We start from the raw sequence: 21619 nt of genomic DNA on the forward strand, positions 1-21619 counted from the left end.
CATATGGTCTTTTATGTTTGTGTTTAAATTTCAAATTGTATTCCACAGAGTGGATCATCTCTAGAAAAGTAAAAACCTCCATATCAACGACCTCCACGATTTAAGTATAATTTTATCTGTATCGCCTTAGATCTTTTTTCCCATTGCTTTTTAATTCTCCCCCAGTAAGTGCCTAAACCTACCCCCCCTCCCCGCTCCCTAAACCTAACCCTCCCGGGGGGGTGACTAGCCCTAACCTACCCCTGGGGTTGCCTAACCCTAAACCAACCTTCCCCTAGCCTGACCCTAACCCTCCCAGGGGGGTGTCTAATCCTAAATCCCCCCCAGGAGTCCCTAACATAACCCCCTCCCTGCGGCTGTCCGCACCCGCCGCCCGGCTTACCTTCATTCGGTGTGCCAGGCGTCAGGATCCCAACGTAGGGATAATGATAGGCGGCAGGATTTTGACGCCTATTATTAGTCCCTTGGCGGGATATGACAGTCGGGAAGCTGGCGGTCGGCATTTCGCCCGCCGGCTTCCTGACTACATGCATTTTAGACTGGTCTTAAAAATATCCGCATGTTTACACCATGTATTCTCCAATTCTTTTACTGTGTAAGCCCCAACCACAATGGTCAGTAGACAATTCCTCATACCACCCAACATTTGCGAGGGTCGCACGTAAATTTGGGGGCCTTGTCATACGTCACGCCCCCAATCTTAATCATACTGGGGGCCTCCTTCCACCGCTGCTCTGCTATTTCTTCCAAAGCTGTATCCATAGATTTATCACTCCCTCTGTATCATACATGCCTACTCTCCCGGAAGTCGTGGGAGGCTCACGATTTTTCGGGTAACTCCCCGCACACCCCGTAGAGTAGGCACTTCTCCTGCATTCCTGCCCACTTCCTAGTGAAGTAGGCAGAATGGGGGAGAATTTCTAGAGGAAACGTGGATTCCCGTGTAGGGGGCGAGGCTTAATGACGCTATTCTGCAATAATCAAGTCATTTGGTCCCGCCCCTATTTAAATTTGCACCAAGGACGCAGAGTGTGAGCGGGTGGGAATTTATGTGGAATAATCCACCAGGGTAATATATCTATGTAGAGAAAAGTGATTGGACACTGACAGGACATAGATAAACAATATTTTATTGACGTCAGTACTTTGTAGGTCCACCACGTGCAGTGATTACTGCAGACACCCTTCTTGGCAAACTGTCTGTCCACAAGTTACTGGATAACAGCAGGGGGTATGTTTTGCCATTCCGCCTTACGTACACTGACCAACTGTGACACTGAAGAAGGTCGAGTCAGCCTACAACGCACCCATCGTTCTAATTCGTCCCAGAGGTTCTCACTGGGGTTAAGATCTGGAGTCAGAGGTGGCCAGTACATCCAGGTTACCACATTTTCTGTATACTAGTCCAGCGTCACCCTGGAAACATGGCAGGTGACATTGTCATCCTGATAAAAACATTAATTGCTTCTGTAGAACTGCCACAATGAACATCTTTATACTTCTCAGAGTTAATGTGACCATGCACGGACCCATGCTAAACCAGCTGCAATGCAGAGGTGTCCAATCACTTTTGTCTACATAGTGTACATTGTATATTAGAGATAATCTGGAAGAGCACACAGGGTCTTACCTTGCACCAACACTGGAATTTAGAAACCTGGAAATCCTCGGATACTGGAAATATTTAAAATAAGATTTACGTACAGGGAAAAAATATCAGCATCACTATAAATTTTAAAATATTTTATCTTCAAGTTAATATTAGATGCCGCATTGCAACACTGAGTTCTATGTACTATACAGATGGTTCAGGATCTGCTCTGAATGCTGAAGTTTTATAATCAGTGGCTATGTAGCTAACCAACAGCGGCCAAATATCTGGAGACGGAACCAGTTACGCCTCCTCCGGCCCACCTCAGCCCAGCGCCGCAGGTAGGCTCCATTTGCTGGGCGCCCACTGATATTCTGTTACCAGCGGGCGCCCAGATCTTTCCCCACAACAACACTGGCAGGTGGAGGGTGGAGCTCACTCCAGAGCTCCGGCTTCCAGCTCCTGAAGTGTGCACTATGGAAGAGATGTCATGAGGTCTCTCCCATAGTTCCGAGGAGCAGCCTGTTGGACGGCCGGGGATTCAGGTACGGTTCTTGTGGTAAGTATTGTGTTGGGGTTTTTTTGTGTGTAAGCAGCATTACTACTGGGGGCATTACTATTGGTATCACTACTACAGGGAGCATTACTATTGTGGGCACTACTACAGGGGGCATTATTATTGATGGCATTACTATTGGGTGCATTACTATTGCAGGCATTAATATTGGGGGCACTACTACAGGGGGCATTACAGCTAGGGGCATTATTATTTGGGAATTACTATTGGGGGTACTACTACAGAGAACATTACTACTGGGAGGCATTACTACTGGGGGCACTACTACATGGGGCACTGCATAGGGGGCACTGCATATGGGGCACTGTATAAGGGGCACTACCACTATGGACACTGCATAAGGGCCACTGCCACTACTGGGGGCACTGCATAAGGGGCACCACTACTGCGGGAACTGCATAAGGGGCACTACTACTGTCGGCATTATGTGTATTAGGGGCACTACTACTGTGGGTATTGTGTATATGGGACATTACTTTGGGTTAAAAAGTTAAAATGCCCATTGGTCACAACTTAATGTACCTGCTGCTTACACACCGCTAATTTCTTCTCATGGACTCAAGGTCTAAGGATTACTATTGGGGCTAGGAAACCCATGTCAGGGGCATTATCAAAGTGTCACTTAGGATTTTAGCGAGTATTAAGTGAAGCAATAAAACATAACATATTCACTTATGTAACCATTGTGTCTGCCGGAGCAATGACAGATTTTCGGAATTATGCTGTAGAGTGAGAAAGTTACTAATCAGTGTTAGGGCACCTGGGCGCACTTACCAAACACAGGGACAGGGGTTGGGGGACAGGAGCAGTCTGTTTCTTTACAGTAGTATTCAGTTTATGGGCTTCTGCTAGATATGTTATATATTATCATATAGAAAAATCATTTATTAATTAGTGGGATAAAAGTATAGCTACAATATGGGGCCTGTTTATTTATTATCAGGTTTTAGACCCAATAATTAGAAAATGATTATTGCCAATAAGGAATGATGTACCGCATGCATGTATTTAAATGCACTCGCAGGAATCTGTCCTTGCTGATTGTAAAAGTAAAGTGATCACTAATGTGACCACTTTGCTTTCAGTTTTCGGGACGTTAGTTACCAGGGCCAAGCTCTGGAATGAATTGCTCGTTTCCGCATTATTTAAGGAGAAATTTGATTGATGAATAGAGTTCTAAGGAACCTATTCATCATCACTTAATTTTTACAAAAGTTGTAAAAATTAAGTTATTGGGCCATTCATTAAGGAGGTAAAGTAGGAGATATCACAGATATCTCCTACTTACCTTCCTCTGGCGGAATGGCCCGCTGTCCCCATACACTAGTAACACAGATATCTCCTACTTACCTTCCTCTGGCGGAATGGCCCGCTGTCCCCATACACTAGTATCACAGATATCTCCTACTTACCTTCCTTTGGCGGAATGGCCCGCTGTCCCCATATACTAGTATCACATATATCTCCTGCTTGCCGTCCTCTGCCAGAATGGCCCACTGTCCCCATACACTAGTAACACAGATATCTCCTACTTACCTTCCTCTGGCGGAATGGCCCGCTGTCCCCATACACTAGTAGCACAGATATCTCCTGCTTACCTTCCTTTGGCGGAATGGCCCGCTGTCCCCATACACTAGTATCACAGATATCTCCTGCTTACCTTCCTTTGGCGGAATGGCCCGCTGTCCCCATACACTAGTATCACAGATATCTCCTGCTTAAATTCCTTTGGCGGAATGACCCGCTGTCCCCATACACTAGTATCACAGATATTTCCTGCTTATCTTCCTCTCGCGGAGTGGCCCGCTGTCCCATACACTAGTATTACAGATATCTCCTGCTTAAATTCCTTTGGCGGAATGGCCCGCTATCCCCATACACTAGTATCACAGATATCTCCTGCGCGGAGTGGCCCGCTGTCCCCATACACTAGTATGGGGACAGAATTCATCAAGCACCATAAATACAATATTTTCAGAGCTTGATTGCTGGAGCATTCGCCATCTTCCGTATGGGAAGGAGTCCTGGGTCGTGAAAAGGGATCCTTTCGGATGTCGGAGCTCTTGTGTGCATGCGTGACCTCCTCCGAGAGGAGCAATGAAAGTGTTCGGGAAGACAGCTGATTTGATGAATTCCTCCGGCGCTCTCGTCGAGAAGAAACGTTAACTATCGAAGTCCGTTCGGACAATGATAATTAACATATTGAATAGACCAATTAGTGTTTATAATTATGTTGTGTTTTTTTCATTTTTGTTTATAATGAAATTGTCCGTGTTAAATTTAATTAAGTTCACAAATTTACTTACAGTAAGAATTGTTTTTTTTTTTTTTTTCGTATCTACATACTATCGGCCGGAAAATGAAGCCCAGGATCCTCTTCACCACGTCGGGCATCTTACAGAGTTGTGCGCATTCCCCCAGGTTGGGGTCTATGAAGTTGTTCTTACTAATAGAAATAAAATACAAGGTGGTTATATAAAGTGGCCCCATTTATTTACTACCCCTGAAATGCATGAGTTTTCCGAACATTCCAGGAGAGTGGGCAACTTACGGACAAAGGTTTTTAGTTTCCCCTGCCTATACATACTATGCCAGGTTATCAGCCCCCGCCATCTTTATTAGCCCCCCTGCATTTCCTGATCACAGAGGTCATGGCATCAGAGACTGCCCCACAAACGCTGGCCAGGATTTTATTATGGATCCGTTAGAGTGCTGCCTCATGTGCACAGCACTCTAGAGCTTCAGCAGTCCCACAGCTGAACATTTAGTTCCCTGCTGACTATAGGCCGCATAGGGGAGCAAGGCCAGAAAGCATCACAGGTGGCCACATGGTGCCTGCAGACAGTTGAGGCCCCCCGTTGATAGTTACACCGATTGTCATAAGATATTCTTTAAGAGCTCTGCTAGGGGGGAGATGCTGAGCAAAGATCCTTATGCACATCAACTCATCGTAACATAAAGGGATTCTCTCCCGCTTTCCTAAGTGCCCTCCAGTCTGCTTACTGCAATGTTATCTATATATAACTAGAGAATTATCCTCATCCCTGTGCTCTGATCCATTGGAGATTCCATTCCACAGCTGGCAATATTCTCATATTATTGGCTCTGTCTGAGGTAAAAAAAACACCAAATAAATAAAAAATACTTAATTTCTATATATACTGTATATTGTTAGAGGTGTCCAGCATGGAATCTGGTATCCAGAACATTAGGTAAATCCAGAAAAAGTTCCTGTGACTGAGGACAAATTATGTGATAATTAGGGATGCAATCGGGAAGCCGGCTGACATTAAACTGACAGCTGGCTCCCGACTGTCATATCCCGGCGAGGGTGAAATTCCCGGCGTCTAGATGTATACGCTGCTCATTTCCCCGATGCCGGGAGACCGGCGCCCGGCATCCCGATCGAAGGGATGCTGGGCGCCGCGAGCGGACAGCCGTGGGGGGGAAGGGTTAGGTTTAGTGCACCCGGGCGGGACTTAGGGTTAGGCACCCCCCCGTGAGGGTTAGGGTCAGGCTAGGGGGAGGGAGGGTTAGGCACCCCCCCGGGGGACTTAAGTTTAGGCAGCGGGGAAGGGCTGGTTAGGGTTAGGCACTTACGGGAGGATTAGGGTTAGGCACTTGGGGGGAGGTTAGGGTTAGGCACCCCTAAGGAGAGTTAGGGTTAGGGGGGTTAGGTTAGTCTATACCTACCTTACAACGATCAGGATTTCCAGCGCTGTCGGGCTCACACTGCCGGGATGTGTTCCAGTGTCGTGCTGCCGCTGCCGGGAATTGAACCACCGGCCATGCGGGGGCGGTATTTCATACCGATTTTTTATATGTACTGAATAACTTTTCCCTCATTCACTTGGGTCATATAGCTCCTCTCAGTGATTACAGATGGTGGAGGCCAATGGCCATGTCTCCATGTATGTCTCTCACTTCATTCTCCTAATGCTCCCCTTAGAGATTGTTTGTCATGGCTGTTTTTTGTGACTTTCCCTTCTTGCACTTGTGTAGCAGTGCTCCTCTCAGTGACTGTAGGAGGGTCACTGGCGGGCGTATCTATAATGGGTGCAGGCTATGCAGGGCACATGGGCCCCTGGCTCCCTTTATTCCGTTGTGTCGCAGTGCTCCTCACAGTGACTGTAGGAGGATGTGATCATTAGTCCTGTCTGGGTGTACAACATTCCCTTGTATAGCAGTGCTCCTCACAGTGACTGTAGGAGGATGTGATCATTAGTCATGTCTGGGTGTATAACTTCCCCTTATTCCCTTGTGTAGCAGTGCTCCTCACAGTGACTGTAGGAAGATGTGATCATTAGTCATGTCTGGGTGTATAACTTCCCCTTATTCCCTTGTGTAGCAGTGCTCCTCATAGTGACTGTAGGTGGATGTGATCATTAGTCATATCTGGGTGTACAACTTCCTCTCATTCCCTTGTATAGCAGTGCTCCTCACAGTGACTGTAGGAAGATGTGATCATTAGTCCTGTCTGGGTGTACAACTTCCCCTCATTCCCTTGTAGAGCAGTGCTCCTCACAGTGACTGTAAGAAGATGTGATAATTGATCCTGTCAAGGTGTATGACTTCCCCTTATTCCCTTGTAGAGCAGTGCTCCTCACAGTGATTGTAGGAAGATGTGATCATTGGTAATGGCTGTGTTTATGACTTTCCTCTCATATTTTTATGTTTTCTCTTGGTTTTTCCATACTTTTGTCATATTATAATTATAAATATGACAAAACCCTTTTTATTTTTTCTGTTCTTTTTCACTTCAATATGAAAAGGGGGTCTATTTACTAAGCTTTGTTAGGAGATAAAGTGAACGGTACCTTACCACCGTTCACTTTGGCCCGTAATCAATTTGAGCCGAGCTACGGCCCGGACTTAACGCTGCCTTCGCCTGTTTTGTAGGTGTTAAAGTATCGCGCGCGTGCCCGCGTATCCCCGTATTCAATTTTAAAGTAGGCGAAAACGGGACCTGGCGATACTTGGATCGGCGTTAAAAAACTGGAATTTTCGGGAAATAATCCTAGGACCCCCCCAAAAGATGTCCAGACATGGGGGATCACTTTGGGTACCCCCGTTTTTGACTGCAAAAGAAAAATCGGGTTTTAAATAGCCGCTGCAGGTGTTTTTTTTCTTGACTTTGAAGAAGTGATGCAGAAGAGCACTTAGCTAATTTTTTTCGTTTTTAAAAATGGTCCCATCAAATTTGGGGTACATGAAAATGGGTACTAGCATATTTTTAAGTCCCAAAACGCATTTTTATAAATTCTGCAAAAATGCACCTGCCACGGCTATTTGAAACCTCGACTTCCTTCAGGAGTTAAAAATGGGGGTACCCATAGTGATCCCCCATGTCTACACATGTTTGGGCGATTCACACCACGTAGGAACTGTCAGTAGCCGGAGCCAATCAGCGGCCGCTCTACAGTCAGTGCAGCCGCTGATTGGCTCTCGGGAAGTGCCAGCTCCATGCATGTTCCGTCAGCTGGCATTCGGGAGCTATCAGTATGTGTGGCAACACACATACTGATAGCTGTTGTGTGGGTCGTGTAAACTCGTTTTTTTGTTTTGCTAAGTTCCTGGATTACTGCGGAGACCGGCGCCAGGATATAGGTGAGTATGAATTTTTCTTTGCAGACCCATTCATTGAGGACAATCTACTGGACAAGGGGACAGACACATCTGGTATAGGTAAGTATGTGTGAATGGGTAGGTGTGTGTAATAAAGTTATACTGTCACGGTGTGTGTGTTTTGTCTTTTTTTAACTATTTATTTTACAGTGAAGTTACAGGTGCCGCATGTCTGCTGGCACTTGTTGTTCCTCAAGTGCAAAATGGTAGGCATGCTGTCACTTGTAGTTCCACTGTAAAACACAATAGTTTTACATTATTTGCCCCCCCCCCCCATTACATCCATACCCACCAAACCAGAGGTATGGGGAAGAGCCCCAGGCTTCAGCGTAAGCCTGTGGTGCTCGGGAAGGGGGGACCCAGAGATCACCGGCTTGCGCTGACCGATTTGGGATGCTAATGCTTTGGACCTGGAGCCCCGGTGATTGGGTCTCCTGGCTGTGGCATTACACCCCAGTCGGTTGGGTCTGGTGCAGGTCTTAACTATAGGGGGATCCCCACGTTTTTTTTCCAACTATATTTAAAACCAGAACTGGTCCCTGCAGCCTTGGGTTGGTTTCTAAAATACGGTGGAACCATACACAATTTGTTCCCCATATTTTTAGAAACCACCACTGCCTGGCAAGCCTGGGGCTGGTTTGGCTTTTGGGGGGGAACCTTATGTAATTTTTTTTGTAAATTTTTACCCCGTTTTTTTACAGGTTAAACAAAAGGGGAATTTTCAGGAAATATTCTAGGGAACCCCCTAAAGATGTGCAGATATGGGGGATCACTATGGGTACCCCCATTTTTAACTCCTGAAGGAAGTCGGGGTTTCTAATAGCCGCAGCAGGTGCATAAATGCGGCTTTGAATAAGGTGATGCAGAAGAGCATTTAGGAGTTTTTTTAGGGCAAAACAACTATGCCCATCAAATTTGGGGTACTTGAAAATGGGGTTCAGCATATTTTAAACTTGCTAAAGTGACTTAAACAAATCGTGAAAAATCCACCTGGCGCAAACACCTGCAATCAAAAAACACATGGGGCATACTTGGGGACCCCCCAGAGTCAAATTCTCTAGTTTTTAAGTTTGTGCCCCAACTTTTTTTTTTTCGCCCCCTTTTTCAAAGTAAATTTTTGGGGTGTCCTTAAGTTTTGTTTTTTTTACACAGATTACCTTTGGGGGACTGACTGAAGGCTGCACGGCGTTTCTCGAAATGTTGCACCCCAAAACCCCAATTCTGCACTTTTTACCGCCTGTCATTCATAGGCGATACTTTACCGCCTAGGCGGAAAGTCTTTGAAGTTGAATACGGGGTAAAACCAAAACAGGCGATAATGACGTCATCATCAGTAAATTACTGCGGATCCGGACTTAACGCCTCAAATTGAATACGGCCCTTTATCTCCTAACAAAGCTTAGTAAATAAACCCCTATATAACACAGAGCAGCATTTTCATGTACCATACCCTGACAGTGATTGTTACCAGCCAATTGTGCAGACATCACATAAATGTACTTCATACACAGTCTAATTAATGTTCGCATTTCACTTTTTCAGATAATTGCTGACTACAATACTTAAATACCTGTACATGGCTTAACTGTGTATAGTGTGCATGTTCTCTTCATGTTTGCATGGTTTTCTCCCACATGCCACAAACATACTGAAAGGTTAATTGGATTCCTTCTAAATTAACACTAGTCTCCATGTGTGTATGTTAGGGAATTTAGGGGGAGATGTTTCAAGCCGCAGAGTGGGATAAAGTTACGCAACGCAACCGGTCAGCTCCTGTCATTTATCTAGTGCAGCATTTGAAATGTTAGATGCTGATTGGTTGCATTGGGCAATTACACCACTTTATCTACAGTGGTGCTTGGAAGTTTGTGAACCCTTCAATATTTTCTATATTTCTACTGAAATTTGGCCTAAAGCTACCTCAGATTTTCACACAAGTCCTAAAACTAGATAAAGACTAAAGCAAATGAGGCAAATAAATTAAACATGCTAATTTTTAAATTTTTTTGAGGACAATGATCCAATATCACAGTTGCAAAAGTATGTGAACCTTTAGGCTTAGCAGACAGGGCCGCCTTCAGATATCATGGGGCCTGGGACGGGCCAAATAGGCAGAGCCCCCCCAGCCCCCATTATACAGAGCCTCACCCTTCCCCGAGTAATCTCCCTCCCTCCTCACAACGAGGGCCCCGGGGCCTTCCCACCCACTACTTTTTCCCTGTTAAATTTACATTTACTGACAGGCGCCACCTGCGCCCAGTACTATATCCTCTCCCTACCTCTCCAACCGCCCGCTGCTGTTGCAGTGTTTATGGATGCTCCCGTCTGCTCGATTGTGTTATTGGTTAGCAGCACAGAGCAGGCTGGGAGCATCCACTCTGCCTGCCTCCAACAGCCAGCCACATACATAGCAGCAGCGACGGGCGTTTGGAAAGATAGTGAGAGGGTATATTGTAGTAGTGGGCACGGGCGGCCGCGGACCACCAGCCGAGCCTGTCAGTGAACGTAAGTTTAGCAGGGTGGAAATAGTGGACAGGCGGTAGGAGGAGCGGTCGGGCCCCCAGAGTATCCGGGCCCGGGACTCCAGGCCCGGCCGTCCCCCTTGATGGCGGCCCTGTTAGCAGATACTGTATTTTGAAGGTGAAATTAGAGTCAGGTATTTTCAATCTATTGGATGGCAATCAGGTGTGAGTGGACAACTTGTCTTTTTAAAAGAACAGGGATCTATCAAAATCTGATGATCACAACACATGTTTGTGGAAGTGTATCAGGCCATGAACATAGGAGATTTCTAAGGACTTCAGAAGAAGAGTTGTTGATGTTCATCAGGCTGGAAAATGTTACAAAACTATCTCTAAAGATTTTGGACTCCATCAATCAACAGTCAGACAGATTGTGTACAAATGGAGAAAATTCGAGATCATTATTACCCTCCCCAGGAATGGTCGGCCAAAAAAGATCACACCAAGAGCAAAGCCTCAAATAGTTTGCAAGGTCACAAAGGAACCCATTGTAACCTCTAAACAACTGAAGGCCTTTCTCATGATGGGCTAATGTCAATGTTCATGAGTCCACCATCAGGAGGACACTGAACAACAATGGTATGCATGGCTGAAAAAGCATGAAAAAGCAAAAAAAATGAACATTGCTGCCCATCTGCAATTTGCTAAAGATCACCTGGACAAGCCTGAAAACTATAGGAACAATGGCCCTCATTCAGAGCCACTCGCTATTTGCGGTCGTTCGTTCTAAAACAAGGGGTGGCTATTCAAATGATCCGTTCGCAAATTGCAGTCTGTGCACACCTCTAAGTCTGAACGAGCGAGCAAAACATACGCTCGTTTATTTGTTAAAAACGCCCCCTGGCCGCTCGCACCATACGTCATGTCCGCTATTTATTAGATTAATCGAGTACATCGTACAGCGTATGAACTGCTCGCTATTCTTGTGGTTGGTTTTTTCAACCGCTATTTTGCGAGCAGTTCTGAGTTAAAAAAAACCAAGTGACGTGGTCAATGACGCTGCTGTATTAATTATGCACACCCTTAAAACGCCCGTTTTGACCTTTAAGCACGTCTGCGTTCTGATCTCCACTCCCCGTTTACAAGCACCTTCCCCTGTTACCACCCACATACGCCTCATTCTGTCACTCAAAATAGCAGGCACTCGCTATATAGCGTACAAACGATTTTCAGCCGCACTGACTGGTTCGCGCATGCGTACTAAAAACCGTACGCATGCGCAGATGTGCGAACATCGCTCGGAACGAGCGTACGGCCGCTAGCGAGCGGCTCTGAATGAGGGCCAATGTTTTGTGGACAGATGAGTCCAAAATAGAGCTTTTTGGTTTAAATGAGAAGCATTATGTTTGGAGAAAGGAGAACACTGCATTCCAGCATAAAAACCTCATACCATCTGTGAAACACGGTGGTGGTGGTGTTATCATGGCTCGGGCCTGTTTTGCTGCATCTGGCCCAGGACGACTTGTCATCATTGATGAGACAATGTATTCTGAATTATACCAGAATATTCTAAGGAAAATGTCAGGACATCTGTCCATGAGCTGCGTCTCAATAGAACGTGGGTCATGCAGCAAGACAACGACCCAAAGAACACAAGTCATTCACCAAAAAATGGTTAAAGAAGAATACATTTTAAGTTTTGGAATGGTCAAGTCAAAATCCTGACCTTAATCCAATCGAAACGTTGTGGAAAGACCTGAAGCGAACAGTTCATGGGAGGAAACCCACCAACATAACAGAGTTGAAGCTGTTTTGTACGGGGAAATGGGGTAAAATTCCTCCAAACCGATGTTCAGGACTAATCAACAAGTATCGGAAACATTTAGAAGCAGTTATTGCTGCACAAGGGGGGTCACACCAGATACTGAAAGCAAAGGTTCACATACTGTTGGCACTCACAGATATGTGATATTGGATAATGTTCCTCAATAAACAAATGAACACGTCTATTTTTTTGTCTCATTTGTTTGATTTGCTTCTCTTTCTCTACTTTTAGGACTCGTGTGAAAATCTGAGGTAGTTTTAGGCCAAATTTCAGCATAAATATAGAAAATTCTGAAGGGTTCACAAACTTTCAAACACCACTGTATCTCCAAGGCTTGGTACATCCCCCTTTAGACTGTAAGCTACAACAGGGCAGGGACTGATATGAAACCCAAATATTCTCTGTACAGTGCTGAGTAAATTGGTGGTGTTATATAAATAAATGATTATTCTTCCAGGGTGCTATGTTTAAATGTATTTACCCCTCACCCTAATATCCAGCTTTCACTACTTGTACTCAGCACATGCCACTTACAACTTATCTGCTACGGTTTTCCCTTTGTCTCCAAGAACCGCCTTCCAGAGCAGCTCATATGCATAACCCACTCGTGGAGGCCTGAACAAGATGAGCTGAAAAGAAAAATTTAATTTTAATAATTTTATATAATCTAAAATTGGTGAAATATAAGTAATGTAAGCAGTAAATGTAGAAGTGAAGAGGAAATTGTTGTTGGAATACTACAACAATTCTAGTCTTAACATTGCTTAAGTAGTTACACTGGAGGTACTGCAGGTGGTGCTGTTACCAACATGTTACTAGATGGTCTTTCAGTCTAGTGCAAATCGACTCCATGTTAGTTACTAGTTATGCTGTGTCTGTATGGTGATAAACCGGCACTGTTCATACTACAGTTTTGCTTCATAAACCTTCTATGTTTGTTTGATGACTGATCAAAGAAGCAAGGTTATAGGACCAGGCACCATGCATCCCAGTCACCATACCTGGCACGAGAATACTGCAAAGGGCATGTGGGATGCACTACAGAAGCTGCATGAATGATCCAGTTTAAACAGAAAATTATTCCTAAGAAAACTTTACCAAATGAGACTTGGCAAAGCAAAGGACACTCAGAAGCATGTAAATGCAATACAGGAGACAGTCTATAGGTGAGGATAGAAAGTGCAATAATGTAGTACAGGTTGAGTCTCCCATATCCAAATATTCTGAAATACGGAATATTACGAAATATTGAATTTGTTTCACATGACTGAGATATTGAAACCTATACTTTTTGATGGTTCAATGTACACAAAGTATGTTTAAGGCACAACATTATTACAATTATTGTATAAAATTACCTTCAGGCTTTGTGTATAAGGTATATATAAAACATAAATTAATTTTACATATGTTCACAAACTTTGTTTGAGCCACAAAATTATTGAAAATATTGTATAAAACTACCTGCAGGCTGTGTGTATAAGGTGTATATAAAACATAAATGCAGTCTGTTTAGATTTGGGTCTCATTCCCAAGATATTTCATTATGGTATGCAATTATTCCAAAATACGGAATATTCTAGTAAGGACATTTATGTGCTTACCTGTTAAATCCTTTTCTTCAATTCCATAGGACACAGGCTTTACGCTTGGTATAGGTTGGTGAGTAGGAGTCTAGGCACCAAATAGTTAAAACTCTTTACCCATGAGCCCCTGCTCCCTCACCCCCATGACCCTCTCCCAGCCACAGGCAACTCAGTTAAGTTAACATGCCTAAAGCAAGAAGGAGGAGAAGGAAGAACGAGTCACATACAGGTCCAAAAAATCTCCTTTTCTTCTTTCTCCATAGGGGACACAGGCTTTACCCTGGGATATCCCAAAGGTAATCTCCTAAGGGAGGGAACGCTCCTGAGCTGCACTGAGAACTCTTCTCACAAAAGTCCCAACAGAAGAGGCGAAGGTATCAAAGGAATAGAACTTCACAAAGGTATGGGCAGAGGACCACTTGACAGCTTTACAAAGTTGCTTCGCAGAGGCACCATGTCGAACTGCCCAAAAATATATATATATAGTAAATACTGCTAGTGCATGCATGATAATGTACCAGATTAAGAACAGCTATGCATTATAGAAAATACATCATAGTCCTGTGAATTATAACATATGTATAATGTATAATTCAAGTTCACAGCTTGGAACCTGATCCCTAGAGGAGAGATTGGCCCCCAGGCAGTAGGGCCTACCAGGGGTTTGCTCTGTGGGCCAGTCTTAACCTTGACATGTACCGGAAAGGGCCCCATCTGCGTGCTCCTCTCACCTTGTGTCCAGCATCCTCTAGAAGATGTTTGGTTTCTAGAAGAACTCGTCTCATACCGGGGTTCGCCTGGAAATATCCGTCCTCTTCATAATATCCAATTCGGAGAGGTTTGGTAGAGGAGTAAATCTATAGAACAAAGATCAGCGAGATGAGGGTGTGTCGTAGTGTTGGTCACTAAGTGAATTATAAATTCTGTACTAAGCTCCCGAAAGATATACCCCGTTTTCTGCTGTAAACATGATATTATTATGGTTTTCTGTGGAAATCGGTATAAATCTCACTCCTCCCATGGGAACATCAGAGTTAGGGAGCCCTTCCCCTATCCCCATACACTCCTCACCTATTATATATGTGTGTGTGTCTCATTACCTCCTCATTGAAATGAAGGGGTGGCAAATTTGGGTCCAGGCGAAAAAACTCATCACACCATAGAGCCCTCATGGAAAGTACCAGAGCGTCCACATCTCTCGCCATAGGTCCTGTGCATAGTGACACTGAAATAACAGATACATAATAAATGTTCACCCTTTTTACACTCCATCGCAGTCTGGGCAATAGGAGATACCAAAAAAACGTCCAACCCCAATATAATGTATTACTATCTGTGCAACAGACATGCAACAAATGCGTACCTCTTATATCCTATTACTATCATAGAAATAACACACATGCAACACATGTACACAGTACCTGTTACATCCTATTACTGTCATAGATATAACACACACATTGTACAAATATGCACCCTCTCTTACACGTTTTTAATGTCACCATTGACTCCCATTAAAAGTGTACCTCTCTTGTACCCCATTACCCTCACTGAAGTAACAGACATATAATACTCTGTGCTGTGTACCGGTATCTCAGTTTACAGCACAAAGGAGCAGCTGACTGGGGTCACAGAGCATGAGCCCAGCGATCAGCTGACAGGAGTCCCGAAGGAGCTCACTGATCACCAGCCCCTGGTGCAGGTGAGTGTTATTTATTTATTTTATTCTGATTATTTTTCTATGTAATCAGCCTGTGGTCTATCAGACACACATGGCTGATTACAGAAGCCTGCTCCAGGCCCTGCTTTTCCTGTCAGCAGGCAGGGAAGGCTGAGCTGGAGATGGGAAAATGGGGGAAAAGCCTGCATAACGCCATCTCTAAATAGCGTTATTATAGCAGGACTCCATCCCCTGCATCTTTTCACAATTTCTTTTAGTAATCTGAAACAGATCACATTTTCCCTTCCAGGTATGGGTAAGGCGATATGCCTACTAAAACAGTGCAAATTTAAGGGCCGTGGAGTAGTTTTTATGAAAACTGCTCCAAAAGCTCTTTAATACATTTAAGTTATACTAAAATCAGTGCTCGAAGTGGGAATTTAGAGGTGGGGGTATGGAAATTTGAATAGCCCCCCAGCAGCACACTACACACCCCTTCTTCCCCACTGAGCTGTGGAGTGATCTCCAGGGTTCCCTTAATTGGGAGCTTGTCTAGGCTGTATTATGGCTGATGCTCCTGAACAGGAGAGTCATAGCAGCTGAGCTGTGTCTTCTTGTTTCTGCATCCAAGAGTACCGACAGCAGAGCAGCAGTTGTCCCACCCCTGAACCAGCTCATCAGGTGAACAACTGCCTGTCAAGGATCCGCGACGCTGGTAACTTTGGATGACAGGGGTACAGGGGCGGATCCAGGAAAAAATTACAGGGGGGGGCACCATGATTGACATGTGTGGTGTGGGGGGGGTGCCAACTGTGTGAGGGAGTGTGGCCCATGTGCTCACTGTGAATATAGGGTCCGTATATATAGATAATTGTATCATATACAACAATATATATGGTATATAGTTCTACTTTTACTTTGAGCAGCTCAGTGGATTAATGGGCATATTCAATTAGCGGCGAAAAGTCAGTTTCTGCGGAAAAGTATTGCGAGTGACGTCATTTCGCCATGTGAAAAGTTTCCTCCGTATTCAGGGCCTGATTCAGAGCCGGACGCTCTTTGAGAGCGCTCGCTCTGAATCAGGGCGTCCCTTTTTTTTTTTTAAAGACAGCCTCCTGGCCGCTCGCATAGCTGTGGAAGACCACCCACAGCTTATGCGAGCGGCCAGGTGATGGTCGCGATGGTCAAGACCATCGTGCTTGCGACGAGACCCTTGTGGTAGGGTCTTGTGGCCGCAAGCCCCAGTGGACTTCCTACTCTAATAGAGCAGGAAGTACACCTACTGACATCACGAGTGATGTCAGTAGGGCCGCCCACAAATGGCAGGCATTCCTGCAGGAACGCCTCCGTTTGCCCAGCCAACCCCCCCTGCCCGCCTCCAAAACAGGGCAAGCTGCCCCGCTTTGGTGCGAGACCCGTAACGACGGAGCGCCCGTCGCTGGCCGGGTCTCACGCATGCGCACGCCGGAGCCGGCTCCAGCGTGCGCAGGGGGGGACCATTGACCTGTTTGCGAGTGCTGTGCACTCACGAGCAGGTCTGAATCAGGCCCAGAATTCCATAGACTTTTCGCCGCTGCGGAAAGTCAATGTATTGGAATAGGCGAAAAAGTTCCGCCTATTAATAGGTGTTTTGGGGTGCAAAGTAGCGAGAACCCCCCTGCAAGCTTGGGACAGATCCGCAAAGGTAAACTGCATCAAAAAAAGTTTAAAAAAATACTTTAGATCACCCCAAAAATTTACTTTAATTTTGGGGGCGAAAAATTCGAAATTTGGGGGACAAACTTAAAAACTAGCGAAATAGACTCCAAGGGGGTCCCCAAGTATGTCCCAGGTGTTTTTAAGATTGCGGCAGGTGGATATTTTACGTTTTTTAAAACTTCACTTTAGCAACTTTAAAATATGCTAGCACCCATTTTCATGTACCCCAAATTGCTGGGACTAGTTATTTTCACCAAAAAAAACCTGTTAACTTGTACCCGCTCCACCCCCCTCTTGATGCCCCTGTGTACGGCGCATGTGATGTATTGTTACATCGCTTGACACATCGTTTGGTCACACCGTCGTATGGTGTGTACCCAGCTTTAGAGGCCATTTTCTGCTCCTGTTAAAATATATCATTGATTACAATCTGTCACATGACCTCAATAACAGCACTAATATAGATATGTTTTATTAATACAGAATACTAACAATTTATTAATATATTGTTTTAAGAAACAAGTGGCCCTGTGTGCAATACCCGCTAGTACCCTCCCCCTTTTTGTTGTGTCTCCATTTCCCCTCGCCCCCCAAAAAAAACAATCAATCAATCAGTAGTTTATAATAAAATAAAAATCTGAATTTACTTAAAAGTTCACGTTAGCATTAGCAGCACAAACCTTTATCAGTGAGGGTCCGAGGGACAGGAGCCAGGAGATGCAAGAATAAACTATATTAATAAGTAGGCTATGAGCTGTCAATCACTGACAGTCAATGCACATCATTTCTGCACTGATTGTCAACAAGTGACAGCTCTGTATCAGTATATGTATACAGTAGTTTCTTCTTGCTGCAGTGGCTGTCATCTCTGTCAGGCTGACCTTGGACCCCAGCCCTGCTGTGCTGTGTTGTGTGTGGGTGCGGAGCCGTGGTGCTGTGTGAGGGGGCGGAGCCGTGGTGCTGTGTGTTCTACAACAGAAGCAGCACTTGCCGGGGCTTCTCCTGAGTGTTTGCTGCTCTCTGTGCCTGTCGCAGACAGCAGTTCCAGTGGCTGCGCCGTGGCTCCTCCTCTACTCATGACAGGCGGCTCCTAATCTCATCAAGGGTGCGCGGCATAATGTCACATAAAAGTCAGGAAGGCAGCTGTTGCCAAGCCGACAGACTCAGTACTATGCTGTAGTCCTGTAAAGTAATTTAAAAAAAAAGTGCCCAAGAATGACAGGGGAGGTGCCTCAGTGCCACCCTCCTGAGTCCGCCACTGCAGGGGTATGACTCACTCGGTATCACTCACTCAAATCCGGCGCCGGGCGTGAGCCAATGAGAAGCATACACTTGGTAGCTTCTCATTGGCTGGAAAGCAGCGTCTGGCTCGCAGCCGAGCCAGTCTTAAGAAGCTTCCCATTCTTGATTGGCAGCTGGTCTACGAGCCAGGATTGGCTGGCGACCAGTGCCAACTTTGAACTGCAGTGCGGGACCCGATGCTAGTCCCAGCTCAGTCCCAGCACTGACTGCCGCTTGTTGAGATGTGTCCCCAGCGGGACACATCTTACACAATGCTGCTGCTGTTCCTGCGCTATGGGATCCCATACTCGATCCCAGCGCTGGGGTGCGATCGCTGGGCCGGCGGGTCCCCACAGCAGTCGCACCCTCCGTAGTTAGGGCGGACTCAGAAGCGCCCTCCAGTGACCGGCGCCCCTAGGCAGCTGCCTAAGCTTGCCTAGTGGAAGAGCCGGCCCTGGCCGCAGCAGTGCATGTTGGAAGATTTATTGGTCACAATACTCTATGCAATTATCGGCCTATTCCACCGATAATCTACATATTGGGCTCATAATTGCATAATTTATGCCCGCCATAACATACAATATTAAATTAAACCAACCAGATACAATTTCCAACATCTATTCATCCACAAATAATATGCAAATTTTACCTGCAGTCATTCCATCAATGCACGCCCGGACTCCACGAAGGCTGCAAAATGAAATATTATATATTATATAGGGCTAACAATTAATATTTAACTTTAAATCCTGACTACATGTCTTTAGTGCAAATTGATGTTATTTCATCTACCATGACTGAATATTGTGCTAGAAATTAATATAATCCCATCCATCTTGACCAAATATTGTTCTAGAAACTGATATTACCGTACCTACAATTCTCTGACCATGCATTCTGCTAGAAATTCATATTCTCATATACTGTACGAATCGGTCCAGTTGTAAATAGTTTATGCACCATTATTTGTGCTGGGTTACCTGGGGAATTGGGTCTAACGGGAACCTTGGAATTCACTAGGAATCCCCTGCAAAAGAAGTGATGGACATTAGCCCAGGGAACTCTGCTCATGGCTGCTACTGATGAAGAGGAGGAGGATCAGAAACTGGTGAGGGGCTGGCAGCACTTTGTCATAGTCCATATAGATTCGCCCATTTCTACCCACTGTACATTCTTGGGAATTGCTCCAGGATCTGCTCAACGATTTCAGTTTGTGGATTGTGTACTTAAAAAAAAAAGTTGCTACCTACAGCATAAAATTAAATGTTTTGTTTTGGAATATATTGGTCAAGAATGATTCACTACAGTTTGTGGGCCGCACCATAAGACCATTGCACACCCGTTTTATGCTACATAGAAGAATTTTAAATAAATATCCAGACAAATTATATTATATCAGAATGGTTCTCTAAAAAATGCTTCCATCAAAGGAATTGAGGGCATGATTCACTACCTTAAGCAATTACATATGCAATAGCAATTACGCACGCAGTTCAACTACGATAGTATGCTAATACATTGCGATCACAATGCCCTCGCAGCACTTCCCAAGGAGGCCCACTATACTCAGCACACATCCGTAATGTTTAGCAAGCCTGCAAAACCATCGGTACAATCGAGTACCATCGCAGCCTCGTGCACATCAGAAATTGCTAACAATGCACACTATGAGATCTCAGACTGCGTAGGCCATCGCAGTGGATAATTTATGCACGCCCCAGCAACGGCGTTCAAATGCACTGGCACACCACCGTTCGCCTCCCCACAGTCCCGATAATAATTGGCCGATTGGGTGCATAATCGCAGTTGCGTAAGGTAGTGAATCAGCCCCCGGGAACATTAAAGTGACCAATAGGGGAGGAGATCGCTGTAGCCTTTTCTGTAAGAGAGAAGCCTATTGGATTTTTTGGCTACAGATCCTCACCCGTTTGGGACTGAATGACACTATAGAATTAAACAATCTCTAGGAATTTTAATTACTAGGATATTGCTTGATGTCTGGAATTAATTTTATGTTTTTGTTGAATTTTCTTCTCTCGACTACTAATTATATATATATCGCTGAACATCAAAACAAATTGTATTTTCATTGAACACTAAAACATATCTTCTCCACTATTTTATTAATGACCAGCCCCATGGAATGGGCAGGTTCTCCATCTGAATATGAGTATGCGAGCGGTCAGGGGCGTTTCTAGAGAGGAGGGGGCCCGTGTGCAGTCTCCGACACGGGCCCTCTCCTCTCTCTCCGGTGAGTTGTGCGCGGCCAGCGCCGAAGTTATAGACTCTGGGCACTAGGGTGTGCCCAGAGTCTATAGAGTTTGCACAGGTCACCAGGAAAATGGGTGTGCAGTGCGGGGCCCCCCTGGACCCAGGGGCCCGTGTACCCCGCACACCCTGCACCCATTGTAGATACGCCCCTGCGAGCGGTTCAGCGTCTTTGCACTTAACCCCATGCAACGACACTCCCAGACAGGCCCGGCATGGATGGTGGACTCGAGTTCATTCCTGTGTGGGTGGTGAGCAGTATTGCCGATGGAAATTTTGCATTGAATCATGTGGTAACCAGCCTACACTGTCCTATACTTGGTACTACACCTGTAACTGAGGGTCCTTTTAATGTTTTTATGCAATTAAAACATTTATGCACTATGGAGCGCCCCCTATCTTTCTTTATAATTTAGTGATATATATTTATTATATTAACAAGTATATTGGCCCCGGCATATGCTATCACCTCCCCAGCTTTGCTCCACCCTGCCCCAGCAGTGTTGCAGCTGCTCATACTGTTCTCACCCGCCTCCCTCTGATACTAGGCAGGGGAATAGCGAGGGTGGTTCCAGTGGAGCATGAGCTCTGGGCGCCAAAATGGACAGAGGGCGCCATTCAGGTTTCCCGGGAATTCTTGGGGCGCTGCACAGTATGACGGCCGCCTGTTAGTTTTATCTCGGTTTCTTTGCTCTATATCCTAAATAAGTTACAGATTGGAGATCCGTTTCTACATTTTATGCTCCCTCAAGCTGCCCAGATTGTCCCCCTCCGGCCCCCCCCTCCTCTGTGATCATCTTCTGTCACCTCTCCTTTACTGTCAGATTAATTACATTCACTTCTCACCTCTTTAATTCCCTCCCCTATCTACCATGGGATCGGCTCTTTGCCCCTCCCCTCTCCGTTCTTATTGGCTTCTGTCACCACCCCTCTCCTTTTCTTATTGGCAGGTATGAGTTTTAAAAAAAACTCACTGCTTTGCTATGTAAAGTAATGAGGTGTTCCTAGGCATGACCACAAAATGTTATTTAAAAGATCTTTTAAAA

At 45.2% G+C, this 21619-nt stretch overlaps 1 protein-coding gene across 1 annotated transcript in view; it reads right to left on the reverse strand.

Moving 5' to 3' along the window:
* Positions 1-21619, reverse strand: part of LOC148524856 (fatty-acid amide hydrolase 1-like) — a 38647-nt gene that overhangs the window by 13780 nt on the left and 3248 nt on the right. Inside the window, exons 4-9 of the mRNA XM_088471591.1 lie at positions 18955-18995; positions 14767-14891; positions 14398-14523; positions 12615-12709; positions 4515-4614; positions 1631-1674 (exon numbers count right to left, since the gene is read on the reverse strand). Coding sequence (XP_088327717.1) covers positions 1631-1674; positions 4515-4614; positions 12615-12709; positions 14398-14523; positions 14767-14891; positions 18955-18995 — 531 coding nt within the window. The remainder of the gene's footprint in view (positions 1-1630; positions 1675-4514; positions 4615-12614; positions 12710-14397; positions 14524-14766; positions 14892-18954; positions 18996-21619) is intronic.

The sequence above is a fragment of the Taudactylus pleione genome, unplaced genomic scaffold (genome assembly GCF_031769625.1).
Source record: "Taudactylus pleione unplaced genomic scaffold, aTauple2 ptg000115l, whole genome shotgun sequence".
Classification (NCBI taxonomy): Eukaryota; Metazoa; Chordata; class Amphibia; order Anura; family Myobatrachidae; genus Taudactylus; species Taudactylus pleione.